The sequence below is a fragment of the Lissotriton helveticus genome, chromosome 3_1, assembly GCF_964261635.1.
Source record: "Lissotriton helveticus chromosome 3_1, aLisHel1.1, whole genome shotgun sequence".
Classification (NCBI taxonomy): domain Eukaryota; kingdom Metazoa; phylum Chordata; class Amphibia; order Caudata; family Salamandridae; genus Lissotriton; species Lissotriton helveticus.
The window spans coordinates 1,906,891,405-1,906,909,267 of NC_136061.1; the positions used below are offsets into that span (position 1 = coordinate 1,906,891,405).

Consider the following 17,863-nt stretch of genomic DNA (forward strand, 5'->3'; position numbering starts at 1 on the left):
CTTTCCCCTGAGGCGGAAGCCGGGGGCTAGGCTGCTTGTAAAATTTTAAAAAACTTACGATCTTTACTTGTGACTGCAACATTTTTACTTTTTACTTTTTTTGAAAGTAACCGCTGTCCCTCGCCGCAATTCGAACCCCGCTCCCCGATCAGACGAGTAGGCTCTGACGCGGGCAGAGATAGGGCTGGACGCCATCTTAGGGGTGAAACCAGGCTAGTGCACCAGTGGTTGGCTGCCTCCCGCCCTCCCTAAGTACTTAAGTCGCGCTGACACGCGCGTGCTTAGAATTAGTATAGTACTTTCCCCTGAGGCGGAAGCCGGCGGCTAGGCTGCTTGTAAAATTTTAAAAAACTTACGATCTTTATTTGTGATTGCAACATTTTTACTTTTTTTTAAAGTAACCGCTGTCCCTCGACGCAATTCGAAACCCGCTCCCCGATCAGACGAGTAGGCTCTGACGCGGGCGGAGATAGGGCTGGACGCCATCTTAGGGGTGAAACCAGGCTAGCGCACCAGCGGTTGGCTGCCTCCCACCCTCCTCTGCCCTTATAAAATGAATCCCGATCTCCGTCCGTGCAGTGGGCGGGCGCAGGGGGCGCGCCAAAGGCAAGCCCGTCTGCGCCCGTCCGCGGCAGACCGAGGCCAGGGGCCATGACCCCTGCCCCTTTATTGGTATCAAGGAAGCACTACAGCATAGGGTCTCTCTATAAACTACGGACCCCTGTTACAACAAGCTGCTGTCACTCCTTCCACCCCCTGGAGGTCCCCCATTCCTGCCCTTACTGTAATATAGAGCTCGTTACCCCGCCGAGCAAGGATGAATCGCTGGATTATAAAATGCTTCTTTTAAACTGCAGGTTCTTGCCCAAACATAGTCTGGAAATGTCATTGCTGTTGGATGAATATATGCCTGACGCAGTCTTCTTGACTGAAACATGGTTGACTCAAGACTCTGAGCCTGACCTGGTGCAAGCCCTCACACCAGGCTACCAGATAGCTGGCACTGACCGCGCTTAGGGAAAAGGCGGGGGGCTCGCAATCATCTATAAGGACTTATATACGTGTTGTTGTTCCTTGGAGACCATTGCTGACTGCGAAAGCATGCCTTTTGTTATTGAATTCTCCCCTAATGACAGTTTCACTTGCCTCCTTATTTATCGCCCCCCCGGCCCAGTTAAACAATTCCTCACAGCTCTACCCTCTGCTGTGGCCGAACTGGTCACCTCCCCGTCAAACTTCACGCTACTTGGCGACCTTAATATACATTTTGACAATACTATGGACAATCTCGCCGTAGAGATGACGGCGAGCTTAGCCGCAGTCCAGCTGGAACAACTTGTCCCTTCTCCTACTCATGTCAAAGGCCACCTTCTAGATCCTGTATTCAGCAACTGCACGCACCTCAAAGTGGGCACCATCACTCGCCTTTCCTGGACTGATCACTTTCTGATTCCTCTCACTTGGACCACACACAATTTCCTTTCCACTACCCCTACCCTGCGAAGAATGAGAAACTGGTACAGACTACGTCTGGACCAGTGGACCAGCATTCTTACAACCTCTAGACCTTCACTCACCGGTGATCCCCTTTTAGATAATAATGAATACGACAACTGGATCATGAAATCACTTGACCCTATACTTCCCTTTCGTACCACCAGCTTAAAAAGGCAGCGGAAAACAGCGCCCTGGTACTCGGAGGAACTTAGAGGCAAAAAGCGCCTATGTCAGAGGCTGGAAAGGAAATGGCGCTTGGGCTATGCTGCTACGGACAAAGCTACTTATAGGGAGGCTATTAGAGCCTATAAATCTGAAATAAAACTAACACAATCAGCTTATTACAGTGAGAAAATTATGTCGGCCAGATCCAAGCCCAAAGAGATGTATCAAATATTAAAAGGTCTGACTACGCTTCCACCACCCTTGGCCGCTGACTACAACCCACTCTCCCGATGCAATGACCTGGCAGAATTATTTTTTCATAAAGTAAATAAAATTTACTCATCTTTTCCAGATATGGATTCAGATACCCCCATCCAAGGACCACATCCCGCTACAGAGGCCGGGGAATTCAATCAAAATACTTTAGATCATTTTCCCTAGTTAGATTTAGAAATACTTGAGCCTCTGATGAATCAAATAAAGTCTGTCTCCCCATGTGACCCCCCCCCCCCGAGCACGCTGGTTTCAGTCGGCCATGTCATTTTTCCCATGGTACGAGCACTCCTTAAGAAACCCACCTTTGACCCCGGCAACCTCAACAACTACCGCCCGATTTCCTTGCTCCCCTGGGTAAGCAAAATCCTCGAAAAACATATTAATATCTATCTAACTAGGTTTTTCGAGAGTAACCATCTGCTTGACGTTACCCAGACGGGCTTCCGCCCCAAACATGGGACGGAGACTGCTCTGATGGCGGTCATAGAGGAAGCCATGCGAATCTTGGGTCAGTGACAGTGATCCTCCTTGATCTGAACGCAGCTTTTGATACGGTGAACCACAAAATCCTCTTGCGCCGTCTCTATAGTGTGGGAGTATCAGGAGAAGCTTTGTCCTGGTTTAAGTCCTTTCTAAGTGACAGGACTTTTCAAGTCTTTGAAGGAGCCTCTGTCTCCGCAAGCAAGCCTCTTGGCTGTGATCATCCTTGAGCCCCACGCTATTTAATGCGTACATGAGACCGCTGGCTGAGATCGTTTGTCCATATGGTATCAAGATCATTACATATGCGGACGATACTCAGCTAGTGGTCTCCCTTGTGCAAAAGAACTGCCACCAACCACAGACCAGTCTGACAACTTGCTTGAAACAGGTCAAGTGTTGGATGACGAAGTCGTGCCTCAAGCTTAACGGTGATAAAACCGAGCTTATGCTTCTTGGTCCATCAGCTCCCTCCACCTTGGAGCTGTTATGGCCCGTTAGCTTGGGCGCACCCCCCACACCCAGAGACAAAATAAAAAGTCTTGGGGTGTGGTTGGACAAATCCCTGACCTTCAACACCCAAGCAACCAAGCTGTCTGCGACTTGCTTCGGTCTCATCAGGATGATGAAAAAAATCCTTCCGCTTCTACCTTTTGAAGCCAAGCAGGTAGTCATGCAGGGTCTAATCCAGTCCCACCTTGATTTCAGTAACGCCCTGTATATAGGGGCGCCTGAATACTGTCTGTAAAAACTTCAGCGGACTCAGAATTGTGCAGCACGCACATTGCTTGGTCTGCGACGCAGAATCTCGGTGAAGCCTGGGCTGAAAGCCCTGCACTGGCTCCCTGTCAGGGAGAGAATTGAGTTCAAGTCCATGTGCATCTCTCATCAAGCATACTGGAAATCTGGTCCAGCAATCAATCACTCTCTGATTACCCCTTATCGGCCCAACAAACAGCTTCGCTCCTCCCACGCCTTTTTGGCGGCAGTTCCCCGGATCCGGAGATCCAGAGCTGGAGGTCGGTCATTTTCCCACAACGCAGCCAAGTTATGGAACTCACTCCCTCTTCAGTTAAGATCTAATCCTAACTTGATGACCTTCCGCAAACAGCTCAAAACTTTTCTCTTCAATAAATCAGACTAACCCCTGGGCCAATCACACTGGAGGGTACTAACCTAGTTCTCTAGCGCCGGGACGCCTCAGGGCAGCAATTTCGCTTAACAAAACCCCATTTCATTTCATTTCATTTCATTTCAGAGATGGAAGCAGATCTTTGACTCTTATCTTATTTCAATTGGTGGTGAGAAATTCTCTGCATGTCGCAAACAGGCATTCCTTTTGCATAACTTAGGCATTGAAGGGAGGTGCATCTATGAGAGTCTTGACTTGATTGAGATCGGAAATGAAGCTGGTGAACCTGGGAATTTATATGACATGTCAGTTTTAATGCTCGAAAAACACTTTGGATCACATATTAATGTGGTTTTAGAATGACATAAATTCTTTTCAAGAGTCCAGGGAAAGTCTGAAAAAATTTCCAGTTATGTGGCTGCCCTTAAGACTTTAGCTAGAACTTGTGAGTTTGAACATTTAACGGATTCTCTTATCAGAGATCAAATTGTTAGATGTACAAATAATAAAAAGGTACAAGAGAAACTGCTAAGCAAAAATCCTAATTTAAAAGATGCAGTTGCCATTATTGAGGGGATGGAAAACACTAATATGTGGGTACAAGAAATTCGTAATGACAAAGGTAAAGATGATTCAGGTAAAGAGAATTTCACTTCTCGTGAAGCATCAATTAATGAAGTTTCCAGAGCTGACAAACTTGGTAAAAAAGAAAGTGACAAAAATTCCAATACTGTAAATAATGAAATGGAGAAAGGGAATGAAAAAAAAAGTATCCTCAAAATGATAGTAGGAGTAGCAAACCTAAATGCTTCAGATGTGGTAGTGAAGGACATTGGACAAACAGTCCGGGATGCTTTGCAAGATATGCTATCTGCAAGAATTGTGGTAAAAAGGGTCATTATGCCTGGGTTTGTCGTGCACCAAAACAGCAAAATGTAAATTGTTTATCTGAGGAAACAAGGATTGTTTCCAGTATACGTAAGGATGGAAGTGTGGATACTGATCCTTTAGAAATGCCAGAATGTGAGATAACTGTGGGTGGAAAGAGAATATCTGTTCTAGCAGATTCGGGATCACCTTACATTATGATCGGTGATAAAAATTGGGAAGCAACATTTGGAGGAGAGAACATTAACTTATTACCTCCAGACATTAATCCTGTGGGGTATGGAGGAGTGAAAATTGATGTACTAGGTTACTGTGTCAAAAAGATTCAATTTGATGACCGTGAAACTGTGGGCAAAATGTATGTGGCTAGGAGAGGAGACAATCTCCTTGGGTGGAGACACCAGAGAGATATGGGAATTACACTTAATCCAAGTGGCACACAAAAAGTTTTGATAATGAACATGGAAAAATTACCTGTGGATATTTGTGAGAATTGTCCTAATGTATTTAGAGATGATCTGGGTTTACTAAAAATTTTTGAATATAAAATCATCCTAAAGCATGGAGCCACACCTTGTGTAGCGAAAGTCAGGAAAGTTCCAATTATGATGATGGAGCCTTTGGAACGTGAAATTAAGAAACTCATAGATAGAGGTGTTATTGAGGAGATTGAAAGCTCGGAGTAAATGGCTCCAATAGTTTTGGCACCAAAGGATGGCGGAACGGAGATTCGTCTTTGTGCTGATTTGAGAGGGCTAAATACGTTTATTTGGGTTGACAGGCAGCCTTTACCCAATATAAATGAGACCTTAGCTCTTATCAAGGATGCTTAAATTTTTAGTGTAATGGATTTGTCCTCCGCTTACCACCAGGTTAAGTTGCATCCGGAGTCAAAGCATTTGATCTTGTTTGTTACACCTATTGGGGCATTTCAATTTGTGAGAATGCCGTTTGGGCTTGCATCGGCAGCTGCATGTTTCCAAAGGGTAATGAAACAAGTGTTGAATGGTCTAAATAAAGTTCTGTTTTTTAGGGTGATATATTGGTGCATGGAAAGGATATGGATGAACATGACGAAATCTTTTGGAAAGTTTTGAGTAGATTAGAATCTTCTGGTCTTGTGATAAAGAAGTAAAAGTGTAAATTCAGGGTCACGTCAGTAACGTATCTTGGTCATACTATATCCGGAGAAGGTATCAGCCCTAAGTTGGAATTAGCAAATATGAAGCCCCCAAACTGTGTAATAAGGATCAGATTCGTTCTTTTCTTGGATTAGCAGAATTCTGTTCAAAATTTTTACAAAATTTTGCTTCTATTACTCTGGCCTTGAGATCCTTGTTAAAAAAAGGCACTGAATTTGATTGGTCAGATGATTGTGACAAATCTTTCAGGCATGTTAAGGATTGAATTGCAAGGCTGCCAACTTTAGGAAACTTTGATGTCAATAAAAAAAACATTTTATATACAGATGCCAGTATTTCTGGATTAGGTGCTGTCCTTTCTCAATTTGACAATCATGAATTGAAAGTTGTTGCATTTGCCTCACGAGCTTTAAGAGGTGCAGAGGAAAGATACTCCGTAATTGAAAGGGAAGCGTTGGCTGTGTTTTGGGGGATTCTCCATTTAAACTTTTTCTTATGGGGTATACCTTTCACAGTGAGATCTGACCATAAGCCTCTCTCTAAGATTTTTACTACTAGGGAAATGGATAATCTTTCTCCTAGGATCTTTCGTTGGGTTGATGGGTTTTCTAATTACAATTTTGTTGTGGAATACATACCTGGTCCTAAGAATTGGTTAGCGGATTGTATGTCAAGATTGTCCATACAGACAGATGTGATAAATACTGATTCGTCAACAGTAAATTGGATTTGTGAATCAGCATTAGATGACAAAGAGTGGACTGAATCTAATGAGAGTGATCAGGATTTTCAAATCTTGAGGGATTTCATAGTTAAGGGGTGGCCTGACAAGAAGATGTTGTCTTCCTCTATGTCCTGTTATTATGGAGTGAAGGATGAACTGAGTATCTTGAATGGGAAAATACTTAGGGCCAAAGGTTTAATTGCTCCTTCAAGTTTAAGAGAAAAATTGATTAATTTGGCACATGAAGGCCATTTGGGTCGTAACAAGACAAAATCTCGCCTCCGTGAATGGTACTGGTGGCCAAGCATGGATCATGAGGTGGAGAATGTAGTGAAAGATTGTTGGCAGTGTGCAAACAATGATAAATCTAAAAAACCTTCACTGCACCAATTTCTCCCATAGAAGTACCTCTTGAGCCATGGACAAAATTAGGATTAGACATTGCAGGACCATTTGAATTACTTTCTCATGAGGAACGTTTTGTGATTTTGCTTGTGGACCACACTTCTAAATGGGTGGTGACAAGGTGTGTTCCAGTGGCCAATACTAAGAATGTTATTGAATTTCTTAGTGAAGAATTCTCGAGTGAAGGCATACCAAAAATTATTATAACGGATAATGGTACACAATTTGTGTCCTCAGAAACGGAACAATTCTTCTCTAGTTTGGCTATCAACCATTACAAAACTGCACTTTATTCTCCTCAAGCAAATGGTCTTGCGGAGAGTATGAACAAAATTGTCAAAAGTTGTGTACAAAGAGCAATTCAGAATAAATTATCTCTGAAGGTAACTCTTAGAGAAACATGGTGGGCACATAGGGTAACGCCAAATTCTGTGACATCTATGACTCCGTTTTCTGTTCTCAGAGGTAGAAAACATCATTGTAAGTTAAATCCTGTTTGGGTGGGATTGGATACATCCATTCTTGGTCAACCTTCTTCTTCTGATTTGGATGTACGGAGAAAGTCTTATCAAGATAAATATAAGATTAATTTTGATAATAGACATAACACAAAACACACAGTGTGGTGTGTAGGTTATACTGTACTAGTAAGAAAACCTGGTTTTATAAGAAAAGGTTTATCTAAATTTATGGGTCCTTTTGTAATTTCTGCTGTCAAGAAAAATGTGGTTGAACTAGACTCTGGTGATGTTTGGAGCATGTCATGTCTTGTGAAAACTTCTAGCAATTTTTCACGGTTATCTAATCGTGTTGGATTGTCCCATTCTTCTCAAAGTTTGAGAAGTGACTCAGTAAGATCCAGATTTAAACCTGCATGGCACAAAGATTATGTAATGCATTTCCATTAATTACAATTATTGTTGGGTGTATTTGACATTAATATGTTAATACAAGATATGTATGTTTCATGTTTCATATATTAATATGTAGCTTAGTTTTCTTTTTACTTGTTTTTTTTAGGAGGGAAGATGTGTTATGTCTTCTTATCCTTGAACTCTTTTTTGAGAACACTCTCTATGTAATATGTGATGCTGCATGGAATATTCACCATGTAATGCATGATGTGGTTAGTGTCCTACTTCTGTTGGGTTGGCATTTTATGAACTACCACTCCGGCAGTTTGAAGCTGGATTGCACTTGTGAGGGTTGTATTTTACCTTACTGAAATAAATCTACTTATTTCAACTCACGATGCTTGAAACTTCTTTAAAAAATATGTCCACATGATATTGGGAACCAATACAATACAAATAAGATCTATGAATGAAAAGATCGTGTTAGGGCTCTATGCATTACTGTTACATCATTGTGCACTTTATATGCCAATTGTACCATACTGTCACTTTAGCTGGCTTATACGCAAAGACACTTTAACAAGCTATGTAATTTATAGGGGTTAATCGTACTGTATTGTCACTTTATTGGGTCTATATGCACAGAAAACTGACCTTTGAATTAGGACCCACAATAAAAAGGGCAATGACTATTACCCGTTAGGTCCCTCTACAATACATCCGGTTAATTAACTACCCTCAACATACTTGTCTGTACTTTTTTTTAACTTTCCAGCACTCTTTTTGTAATATTGTTTTATGTGCTATAGTGATGTGTTTATGCAAGTGTTTAATTGCCTTTCCTGTATAGAATGGGGAAAAACGACTTCTTACTCTAGTCCATCTAAATCTTTTAAATATTAAAAAACGTTTTTTCTAGAGACCTTAACATACTGAAACCTCTCCTCAGTAAGGCAAACGGAACGATTTGTATTTGTGAAAAACAGCAGCAGCTGGAAAAGAATACAGATATGTTCTCCATTCTCCTTGAGCTCCAATCACTCAATGTAGGGAAACAATCCATAGGCCACTTCTGGGTCTAATAGGAAACTGAAGAGTTCCTTGCAAATAAAATCCAAACTGTCAGAGAAACAATTTGCTATAACAAAATATTGTTGCTTAAATCTGTTTTGCAATGAAGATCTGCCACTCCCATGCCTTATAACTGGGACTCTGAATAGGTATCCCCCAATGTTCATCTCTGTCCTATCAATGAAGATGATAATTTGTAAATCTGTAAATTCCTCATAATAATTACTGAGCCCCTGCCTAACCACCATTGTTAAAGAATTGGGTGGTGACATGCAGGAGGGGAGTGTTGAGCACTGCCTTCACTGCCCATGTGGGTGTGGCCAGCTGTCACCGGCCAGCCAAACCCACATGTGCAGTGAAGCTCTCCCCAACCGCAGATGCATTGCTGGATTGGAGAGATGAGACACAAGCTCTCAGTCTGCGTGGGAGAACAAAACATCGACACTCAGGCCAATCCTGACGCTGCTTTCAGCAGCATGGAAGCAGCATCATGATTGGCTGCAGTGCACTTTGGAGCCTGTGCTTGGAGAAGTGAGGAGCTCCCCTGTCCCTGTTCCCCACCTCCCCGTCCCCATCTCCATTCCCCACCTCCCCACCTCCCCCCTACCCCGCCACTATGTCAACCTGCCGGCCACTACTGCCCATATATATGATTTGTAATCGCTGATTTTAGAGAACATCAGATATCTTTCCAAAGATTGTCATTTCTTGGGATCAGCATTTCATGTCAGAGTCTGCAAGGTACTGTATTAGGGTACAAGGATGATACACTAAGATGGCCACTTAGTATATTGCAGACAGGCCCACAAACTGGGCATGAAGGCTGTGCCTCTGCCACGCTGCAGCATCACACCTGTCATATGTCTTGCTTACCACTTCCGCAGGCGGAGCAGGCCAGAGCATTTAAGATGAAAGTGGTTTCACCAACATGGCAGGAGCAGTTTAATAAAAGATGAATTTCCAGGTAGGTGCCAGAGTCGAGGTGGCCCACTCAGCATTTCTTTTTTGTTTCACAGAAGCAACCCACCTCCCCCCAAGCAGGGTGTTTGTTTCTTAGGACAAATAACAAGGGACCTGACACTCTAGAGTTTTCTCACAACATGTGATGTCTATTTCACTGTTGTGCTTTCTATACCCACGCTCAAAACAATAAACATCAGAAGGCTTGGCCTAAATACAGAAGGTCTTCCAACACTCACTAGCTCGTGGACCGCCGGCTCAACGTTGGGTGCAGCCTGATGAGTGTCTGCCTTCCTAAAACGGGCAGTGACCCCACCTCTGGGGGGCCACGTTCTTTGCTTCTCCTGCTCCACCAACCTCAGATGATGCCCTAATACCTTTATTGCCAGTGCTTTTCAGGGTAAGTTAACTCATTTGCATCCAACCTTGAATTGTTTCGAAGGCATCCAATCATGATGTTTGATTAGTAGTGGGAAACCCTTCCCACTCCATTGTTTCTAGAGACACACAGACCTGCATATCAAGAGATATGACTGCACCCTATAAAGCTGAATAGCTGCAGCTATATGGTGCATGTAAATACTCATTTTATTAATATGGACCCTTGCCGCCTAGTTTGTGCACATCTGAAATCCCCATGTGTGGCCCGTGGATACATAGGCTGCCAGCCTTTATTTCCCTATAACTGGCTAGGAGATGAGGTGTCCGTAATGAGCAAGACTTTAAATCAAATATTGACGTTTACATCATATTAATGTCCATAAGAGTGTAACTGAAGGCTATACTTTAAAGAATGTTGTTTTTTGCTACTTGACAAGGATTGTAATAAATTGATGTATGCATAAAGAAATGTACTTTACTTACTTTCCACTCTACATCTCCATTGAAAATTTCACTTTTTGCAATGTCCACTCTGTTCCAAGCCACTGCAAGTTTAAGTTCATCAAGATATTCCTGAGCTTCCTGGCTTTGACTCCTGCAAGCTATTGAAAATAAAAGTCCAATATATTTAATAAGCAAATAGTGTATTGATCAAGTGAAATTACACTATTGAAATCTATTAAATAAAGGTAGTAATCTCAGTATCTTGGAGAAAGGTATGTTGTAGAAATTGTAATCACGAGTATGCTCAGTTTATGCACTTTTTAATTTGCTAACGGGTTGTGTGTATTGAAGGTGCCAACGGTGTAGTCCATGTGCTAAACTAAGAGCCCCGTCAGCTACACCATCAGTCTTTCAGACATACAAAAGTATACCCGAGATGTTCCCTTGTTATCGAAGAAGGATGCACACACAACCTCGTAGGAATTAGACATGTGCACGTGCCAAAGATTGCTCCCATCAACAGTCGTATCCTTGGCCAGTTCACAAAATGTTTTTGCCTTTTCATACCTTCGCGTAATAAAAACATTTCTTCCCCACTACAGGGTATAATGTCACACCCATATTCTGTTTTATTCTTATTATTATTGTAACCCTTCATATGGCACAAAATATATGTTGAACACATGGAGGGGCTGAGGGTCAAATTTACAAAACCACATAACGGTCCCAAAGCCTGCGAGCCACTAAATGACAGGCGTTGTACGAATGTACTTTACTCATATTGTGATTCGGCAACTGGTTACTAAATTGCAAAATGGGTTTAGAAATGCATTGCGAATTGCAATTTGGAAGGGTGTGTTTAGGACGTTCCTTCCCAATTCTTAGTCCTAATGTTATGTATCAATGCTTTGCGACTCAATTTCGATCACAAAACCAGTAGGTTTTATGAAAGGTTACTGACTCCTCTATGGAGGTTGTAACTAATTTGCAAAGGGGAAGTGGTCCCTCTGAGATTCTTTCCCATTTGTCAAAGAAAAAAAGTTTGGAGGGATTAAATAGGGAGTGATATATATTCTTATTTTTACACAATTTATATATGTATTTATTTAAATCCATCGAAATTAAAACTCCATTGAAATTATATATGTATGGTGTTTTAATAAAGACAAACTTTCAGCTATTTGTAGTTTCAATCACATGATTTCACAATGTGGCATTTCACATGTAGCAGAAAACATGAAAGTACACTCATACACATTGTGCAGAAATGCTAATCCTCAGAGGTGTCAACAGGACAGAAATCGTTGGATGAGAGAAAGAACATTGAGCTAAAAGGGTAAAATAGAGATATCATAAAACTGAGAACACCGCCTCCTTCCTGCATTCCCTTTTGCTGGCCCAGAAGCAATTTTGTAAGCTCCACTGATTTTGCTACAGTGAAATATTGAATGGTCTGTTGAGATAACAAATCACATAAGTGAGTAAAAGCTGCAATTTGCAGCTTAGATGGTCCAACATAATTCTTCTATAAATGCACTTGCAAATAGTAGACATCAAACAGGTAGTTTGTTAAACCCTGCTAACCATGTATTGGGCCACACTCTAGAATGCTAAGCTGCAAAAGATCCAATGGTATCAGGATCACTTGAGCCTCTGAAGGATGCTGAAAACTGAGCTCCTTAACAGTGCATTTTAGATACCTACTACAAAGATATAATTTCTACTCCATCTTTTTGTTAGGCATTAATTTACATGCCCCTTAAATTAACCATTAGAGTGCCGACTGTGTGATATACACATTGACTATAGCATTATCTGGGGCAAAATGCTTCTGAGCTTCTTGATAATTTAGAAATAGGGTAGTAGCACATGCATTAAATAGGTTCAGTAGTACATCATGGAAGTAGAATTGTGTCGTTTGGGTCTGAGAATGTTATTGACACGTGTCAGGATCCATTTGAACGTTAAAAAAGTCTCTGAAAGTGAGCAACAATGAAAGGAAACATCCATATTAGACCTGAAAGCCTTATGGTGGTCTTCCTCAAACATTTTGCCTGCTTACCTCCACCTTTTTGCTGTATTCATTTTGTTGGCCTTAGAAACTGAACATTTTACCAATGCTAACCAGTGCTAAAGTGCATGTGTTTCTACCCTAAACATGGTTTCATTGACTTACCACAATTAGTATGTTTGATTTATCTCTATGTCCCTGGTAGAGTGCACTACCTGTGCCCAGGGCCTGTAAATTAAATGCTACTAGTGAGCCTGTAGCACTGATTGCGCCACCCACATAAGTAGCCTTTTAAACATGTCTCAGGCCTGCCACTGCAAAGCCTGTGAGGGCAGTTTACACCGCCATGTCGTTGTTGCATTTAAAACCCCTTACCAAGACTTAAACTCCACATTTATTATATATGTCACCCCTAAGATAGGCCCTAGGTAGCCCATATGGCCGGGTGCTGTATGACTAAAAGGTAGGACATGTGCTTTTAAGTTTCACATGTTCTGGTAGGGAAAAACACCTACATTTATTTTTCAGTAGTGTGTGATCCAGCGGTAATTCCAGTCATTTAAAAACAAAATACATATATACATATATATATATATTTTTTAAATTTGTATTACTCAGGTCGAAAAAATTGATTACAAATATGTTTCAGGAATTTACAAATATCTTAAGGCAAAAAGTTTTACATATATTCAGCAGAAATACACACAAAAAAGATACCTTCCCATTAAAGGTTAATTATCAAAAAATTATACGCTGGATTTATACACCTGCACAGCTAAGATCACAGTTAAATGCATGTTGTTGTGGCTCAGCCAGAATGTTGCACCATATCGCCCGAAATGTTTTAACAGCACCTTTTCTTTGCGCTTGCAGATCTTCAAATTGTTTAACCCGCTTCATAGGTTAAAGAGGATCTACATTTTTTCAAAAGTAGAGATTTGCCAATCAGCGTGGCAATAAAATGAAATTGTTGCTGTCGTAGAGTAATTAGCCTATGTGTAACACACATGCCAAATATGGCCCCAAAGGGAATCCGGACTGATGTGAACCTGCAACTTCTTGTTCATAAACTGAAATATCTTTTCCCAAAAGCAGTGAAGAGCTGGGCATGCAAAATAAATATGTGACCAGTCACCCTTAACGCGACCACTACTAAAACACGCTACTGAATTGGTGGAATGCATTTTCTGTATTCGATAGGAGACTAATGCAGCATTTATTTGGAACAAAAAGCCATTGATTTGTAATTTGCTCAACGAATTGCTTTATGGACCATTTGATTATACAAAGCCCATGAGCGTGGGTCAGTCTTACATTCTGTGGAGGCCATAACTTTAATAATAAATGAGTAAACCAGTACCTAATGTAATGGCTGATGTCATAGACGATGCCAATTGCCTATTCCTATGAGATAAGTCACGAGGTAAGCTTTGCTAATAATACCCATGGTAAATGTCGTAAATGCTTGTTGATGGCTTCTTTAAAAAATTACTAATTTGCAAATAGGAGAATGGCAATTCAGAGGTTGGGGGTATTGGCAGTCAGTTGTTCCCAAAACTTCACTGCCCCAGTCAGCAAAAAATCACATAGCCTGTGAAATACCGCCCTTCCCCATCCAGTGCTAGCTGCGGTTTCTAATTGTAGTCCTAACCGAAAGCACTCTTCTGTAGATACGGGGATGCAAATGGGGAATCAGAAATTCATCTTTTAGTTTCGCATAACTAAAAGTCAATATGTGAGGTATCTTGTATCTGGTACGTTTAGGCAGTTTTGGTACTTTTAAAGAACATAGAAAGATGGATGTCTGCCTCTCGCAACATCTGCTGAAGATAAAAACAACCCGAATGATTGTTCATTGTTGACGCACAGACAAGCCAACCAAGGAAGGCTGTTTAACGGTTGTACGACGGTAGAACTCAGGCAATTACTTGGCATGCCTTTGCCACGTATTTTTTTAGCGCGCATGTTTTTACCACGAATATGCATTTAAAATGCATGCCAATTCCACGCTTTGTTTTTAGATATAAAAACAATGTATTTGCGGGCGGAGACCCCCCACCAACTTACCTTAAATGCGTGGTATTGGCATGCAACATAAATGCATATTCGTGGTAAAAATATGTGTGCTAAAAAATGCGTAGTAATGGCACAACGAGGTAAAAACCTTGTAAGGCTGTTTTCCCCATTTGACAGTACATTTTAATGTACAGTAGGGCTAACCCGCTGTCTTCGGCATTTAACTGTGGTATCAACGAATGAGTGCAAGCCTTCTTCCCTTGCCATAAAAAAAATGACGTAGCATTTGGTCTATTTCATTAAAGAAAGATTGATGAACTTTGATCAGGATAGTTGAACAAATAAATACAAATAGTGGAAGAATAGCCGTCTTAACTAATGCTCTATGTTCTATATTTGTAAGAGGCAAGGAATGCCATTGAGTAGTAACACACACCTTGTTATGAGGGGTGGTGTAGTTTAATCTAAATAGGTCTGTGAAATGTTGTGAGAAGTAAATCCCAAGGTATCTAACGGGACAGGTATTGGAGTAATGTAGTCTCATTTATATCCATGTGTTTCACCTGCACCGTTCACTGTTCCTTCACAAGCACTCTATGTTCACCATGCACATAATATACAGTCTTGAATTAGTTATGATGCTGCATATAAGCTCTTGTGAAATATTTTAAAAATATATTTGGATAAGCAATTTCCAGTGCCAAATTGTCTTTTTTCATTATAAGTAAGTTGTTCCTAATGAATTAATTGTGTTAATGTTACCACGTGAGACAGTGTTGTATGATATCGCAGGCATATTAGTGGCATTTAATTTACAGTTCCTGGGTAAATGTAGTACCCCTTTAATGGGGACTTACAAGTAAATTAAATATGCTAATTGGGTACAAGCCAATCCTACCACGTTTAAAACACTTAAGCACTAGTTAGCAGTCGAAAAGTGTGCTGAGTCTGAAAGTCAGAAAAACAGTACAGTTGAAGGCAAAATGTTAGATGAGAACACACCAAGGATTCCAGGTCTAACAACTGCTATGTGCTTCTTTGTAATACTTCCTATTAACTTGTCTATTATCAATAGCAGACTGCATCTTGTGCCAAAAAATTACCTTTTTGAGAGTTGCGTTATCTTGGGAAATGCTTTTATTTCTCCAAACTTTTCAAACTTTGCAAGTGTTCTGCACTATACAGCCTAACTACAAAATGATAATGTTTGTCCAGGCATGATATTGTGTACTGGAAGGGTGCCATTCCATTACAAAACCTATACTAGACATCCAGTACACATCATTGTACAGTTGTGTGTGCATGCCAGTAGGCAGCCTAGTTGTGCATCAGTGTAATTGAGAGAACAAGAGTGTCATATTTTAGTAGATATGGCACTTTTCCTGCTCTCTCCTTCTTACGCAAAGCAGCACAGCAAATAAGCTGAAGCCACTTCCTGTCAGCACCACTCTATCACTCACTGTAACACTTTTCATTCCTGAATTCCAGCCCTGCCCACACCTGCTCTATTAGAGAACTTCCCTGATTTACATCTAGGCTTCCTTATCGGGGCCGGACTGGCCGTTGCGGGCACCGGGCAATCCCCCGGTGCGCCGCAAGGGTGGGGGCCGGTTTCGGGCCCCTGGGGGCCGTTTTTGTTACAGGGCCGTTTATGCAGCATAGCTGCAAAATCGGCCCTGCAACAAAATCAGCCGAAAACCGGTCCCAGCAAAGAGCTCGGTCGCACCCCCAACCTCACCCAGGGGGGGCAGCCGAGCACTTTGCCGGGACCGGTTTTGGTTCCAAGTCCGGCCCTGTTCCTTATCCCCTTGGCAGGGACCCACAGGTTAAACCATATTAGTTCTCCATCTTCACCATGAATCATCCTTTGTTACCAGGAAACCTATTTCTCCCTTGAGGAGCTTCATCAGCAGCAGCCACCTTATGGTCAGGCAATGTGGAATGAACTCAAATCAGCGCGTTGTCCGTCCCTACTGCACCCTCACCTCTTTCAGAAGAAGGGAAGAGGCAAAGAGGCTAGGAGACGTGGCGAGGGAGCTTGGTGGTTAACAAAGGCTTAATCCTTTTTCAACCAGTTGTTTTCTTTATCTCATGCACCCCAAGTCGGCAATATGTTAATCATCGGGTTTTGCTTCATTCTTAACCTAAAACACCATATTCACCCCTCTACTCCTAAACATAACGATTCAGACTCCGTTCTCCACTTTCCAGATAGAAAATATAACACAAAATAATTGTACGTGAAATAATAGGCATATTATCAACATTTATTCTCCTAACATGTTCCTATAACAAATGTTTTTGAGGGTGATGTACAAATAAACACACATACAATTCTTTCCACCACAGCTCGTAAAGAATAATATTATTATTTTAACAGTGTGTAACACTTTTAAGTCACAATTAGGATTTTGACATAAAAAGTGAATATATTCATTTTTATAAACTAAGCTAAATCCTACCTTTGACAAGAGCTTTCAGAATAACTGTGCTTAATTCCTCCGAACTTTCTTGCTCAAAATCATGTAACGTTAGCAAGTGCTGTTGAGAAATTATGCTATGAATCTAGAAAACACAAACATGCAATTGATTATATCGTACGTTTTTATTAATATCTCTAAAATATGACAATAAATTTTGGATAAATATTAACATCTTTATAAAATGGAATAACAATATGCATCAAAACATTTTTCAAAAAAAGAAGGTGTGCTTAAGTGTGTTTTTTATGATTTTGTTACTGCCGTTGCCAGGGGTTTCATGTTAAGAATGCTAAAAATATTTGCTGTCTCGTATTAATGAGGAGCTGTAATATTGTACGATAAGTTTTATTCTAATTAAAATACTGCTGCACTACCTTTAGATTTGTATCCACATATTTCTGCTTTAAAATCGACTTTTTTATAAGCTTTGTTATGTACTTCACATTTGATGGTCACACTCTCCCCTCGTCGTTCTTATGGCTTAAATGACCTAGCAGAACACGGATGCTAAGTCTGAGGACTCTTTCAAGCCCTTTACATTGACCAGAAAGGTTGAATGTTAGCGAACAGGTAGGTCGAAAAACAGAGAAGTCATGGGTTCAGAATTTTAGAGGAATAACTGATGTCAGGATTAACTTGAAAGTTATTTGAAATTAAGGGGGGGGGGGATCTAAAGCATAGTAGGCGGCCAACTGGCCTGCCAGATCAGCAGAGTCTATGGCCTGTGCTTGTTGGGCAGTGCACTGACCTCCCGCTTTAGAGACCTCTACCTCCCGAGCTGGGATATCTGAAACCTTCAATACAACTGCTGGTGAGGCAGCTGCACTTAAGAGCTTGACCGAGCGGATGCCATGTTTGCTTCGCTCACTCTGGAAAACTGTTTGTTTTACTATAATAATCACCCAAAGTGGGAGCTTAATAATGATAAAACATA

General features: G+C 41.2%; 1 protein-coding gene across 1 annotated transcript in view; it reads right to left on the reverse strand.

Annotated features, from left to right (window-relative positions):
- TRPM5 (transient receptor potential cation channel subfamily M member 5) overlaps positions 1-17,863 on the reverse strand; it is a 549,888-nt gene that overhangs the window by 451,405 nt on the left and 80,620 nt on the right. Inside the window, exons 7-8 of the mRNA XM_078683456.1 lie at positions 16,909-17,011; positions 10,459-10,577 (exon numbers count right to left, since the gene is read on the reverse strand). Coding sequence (XP_078539582.1) covers positions 10,459-10,577; positions 16,909-17,011 — 222 coding nt within the window. The remainder of the gene's footprint in view (positions 1-10,458; positions 10,578-16,908; positions 17,012-17,863) is intronic.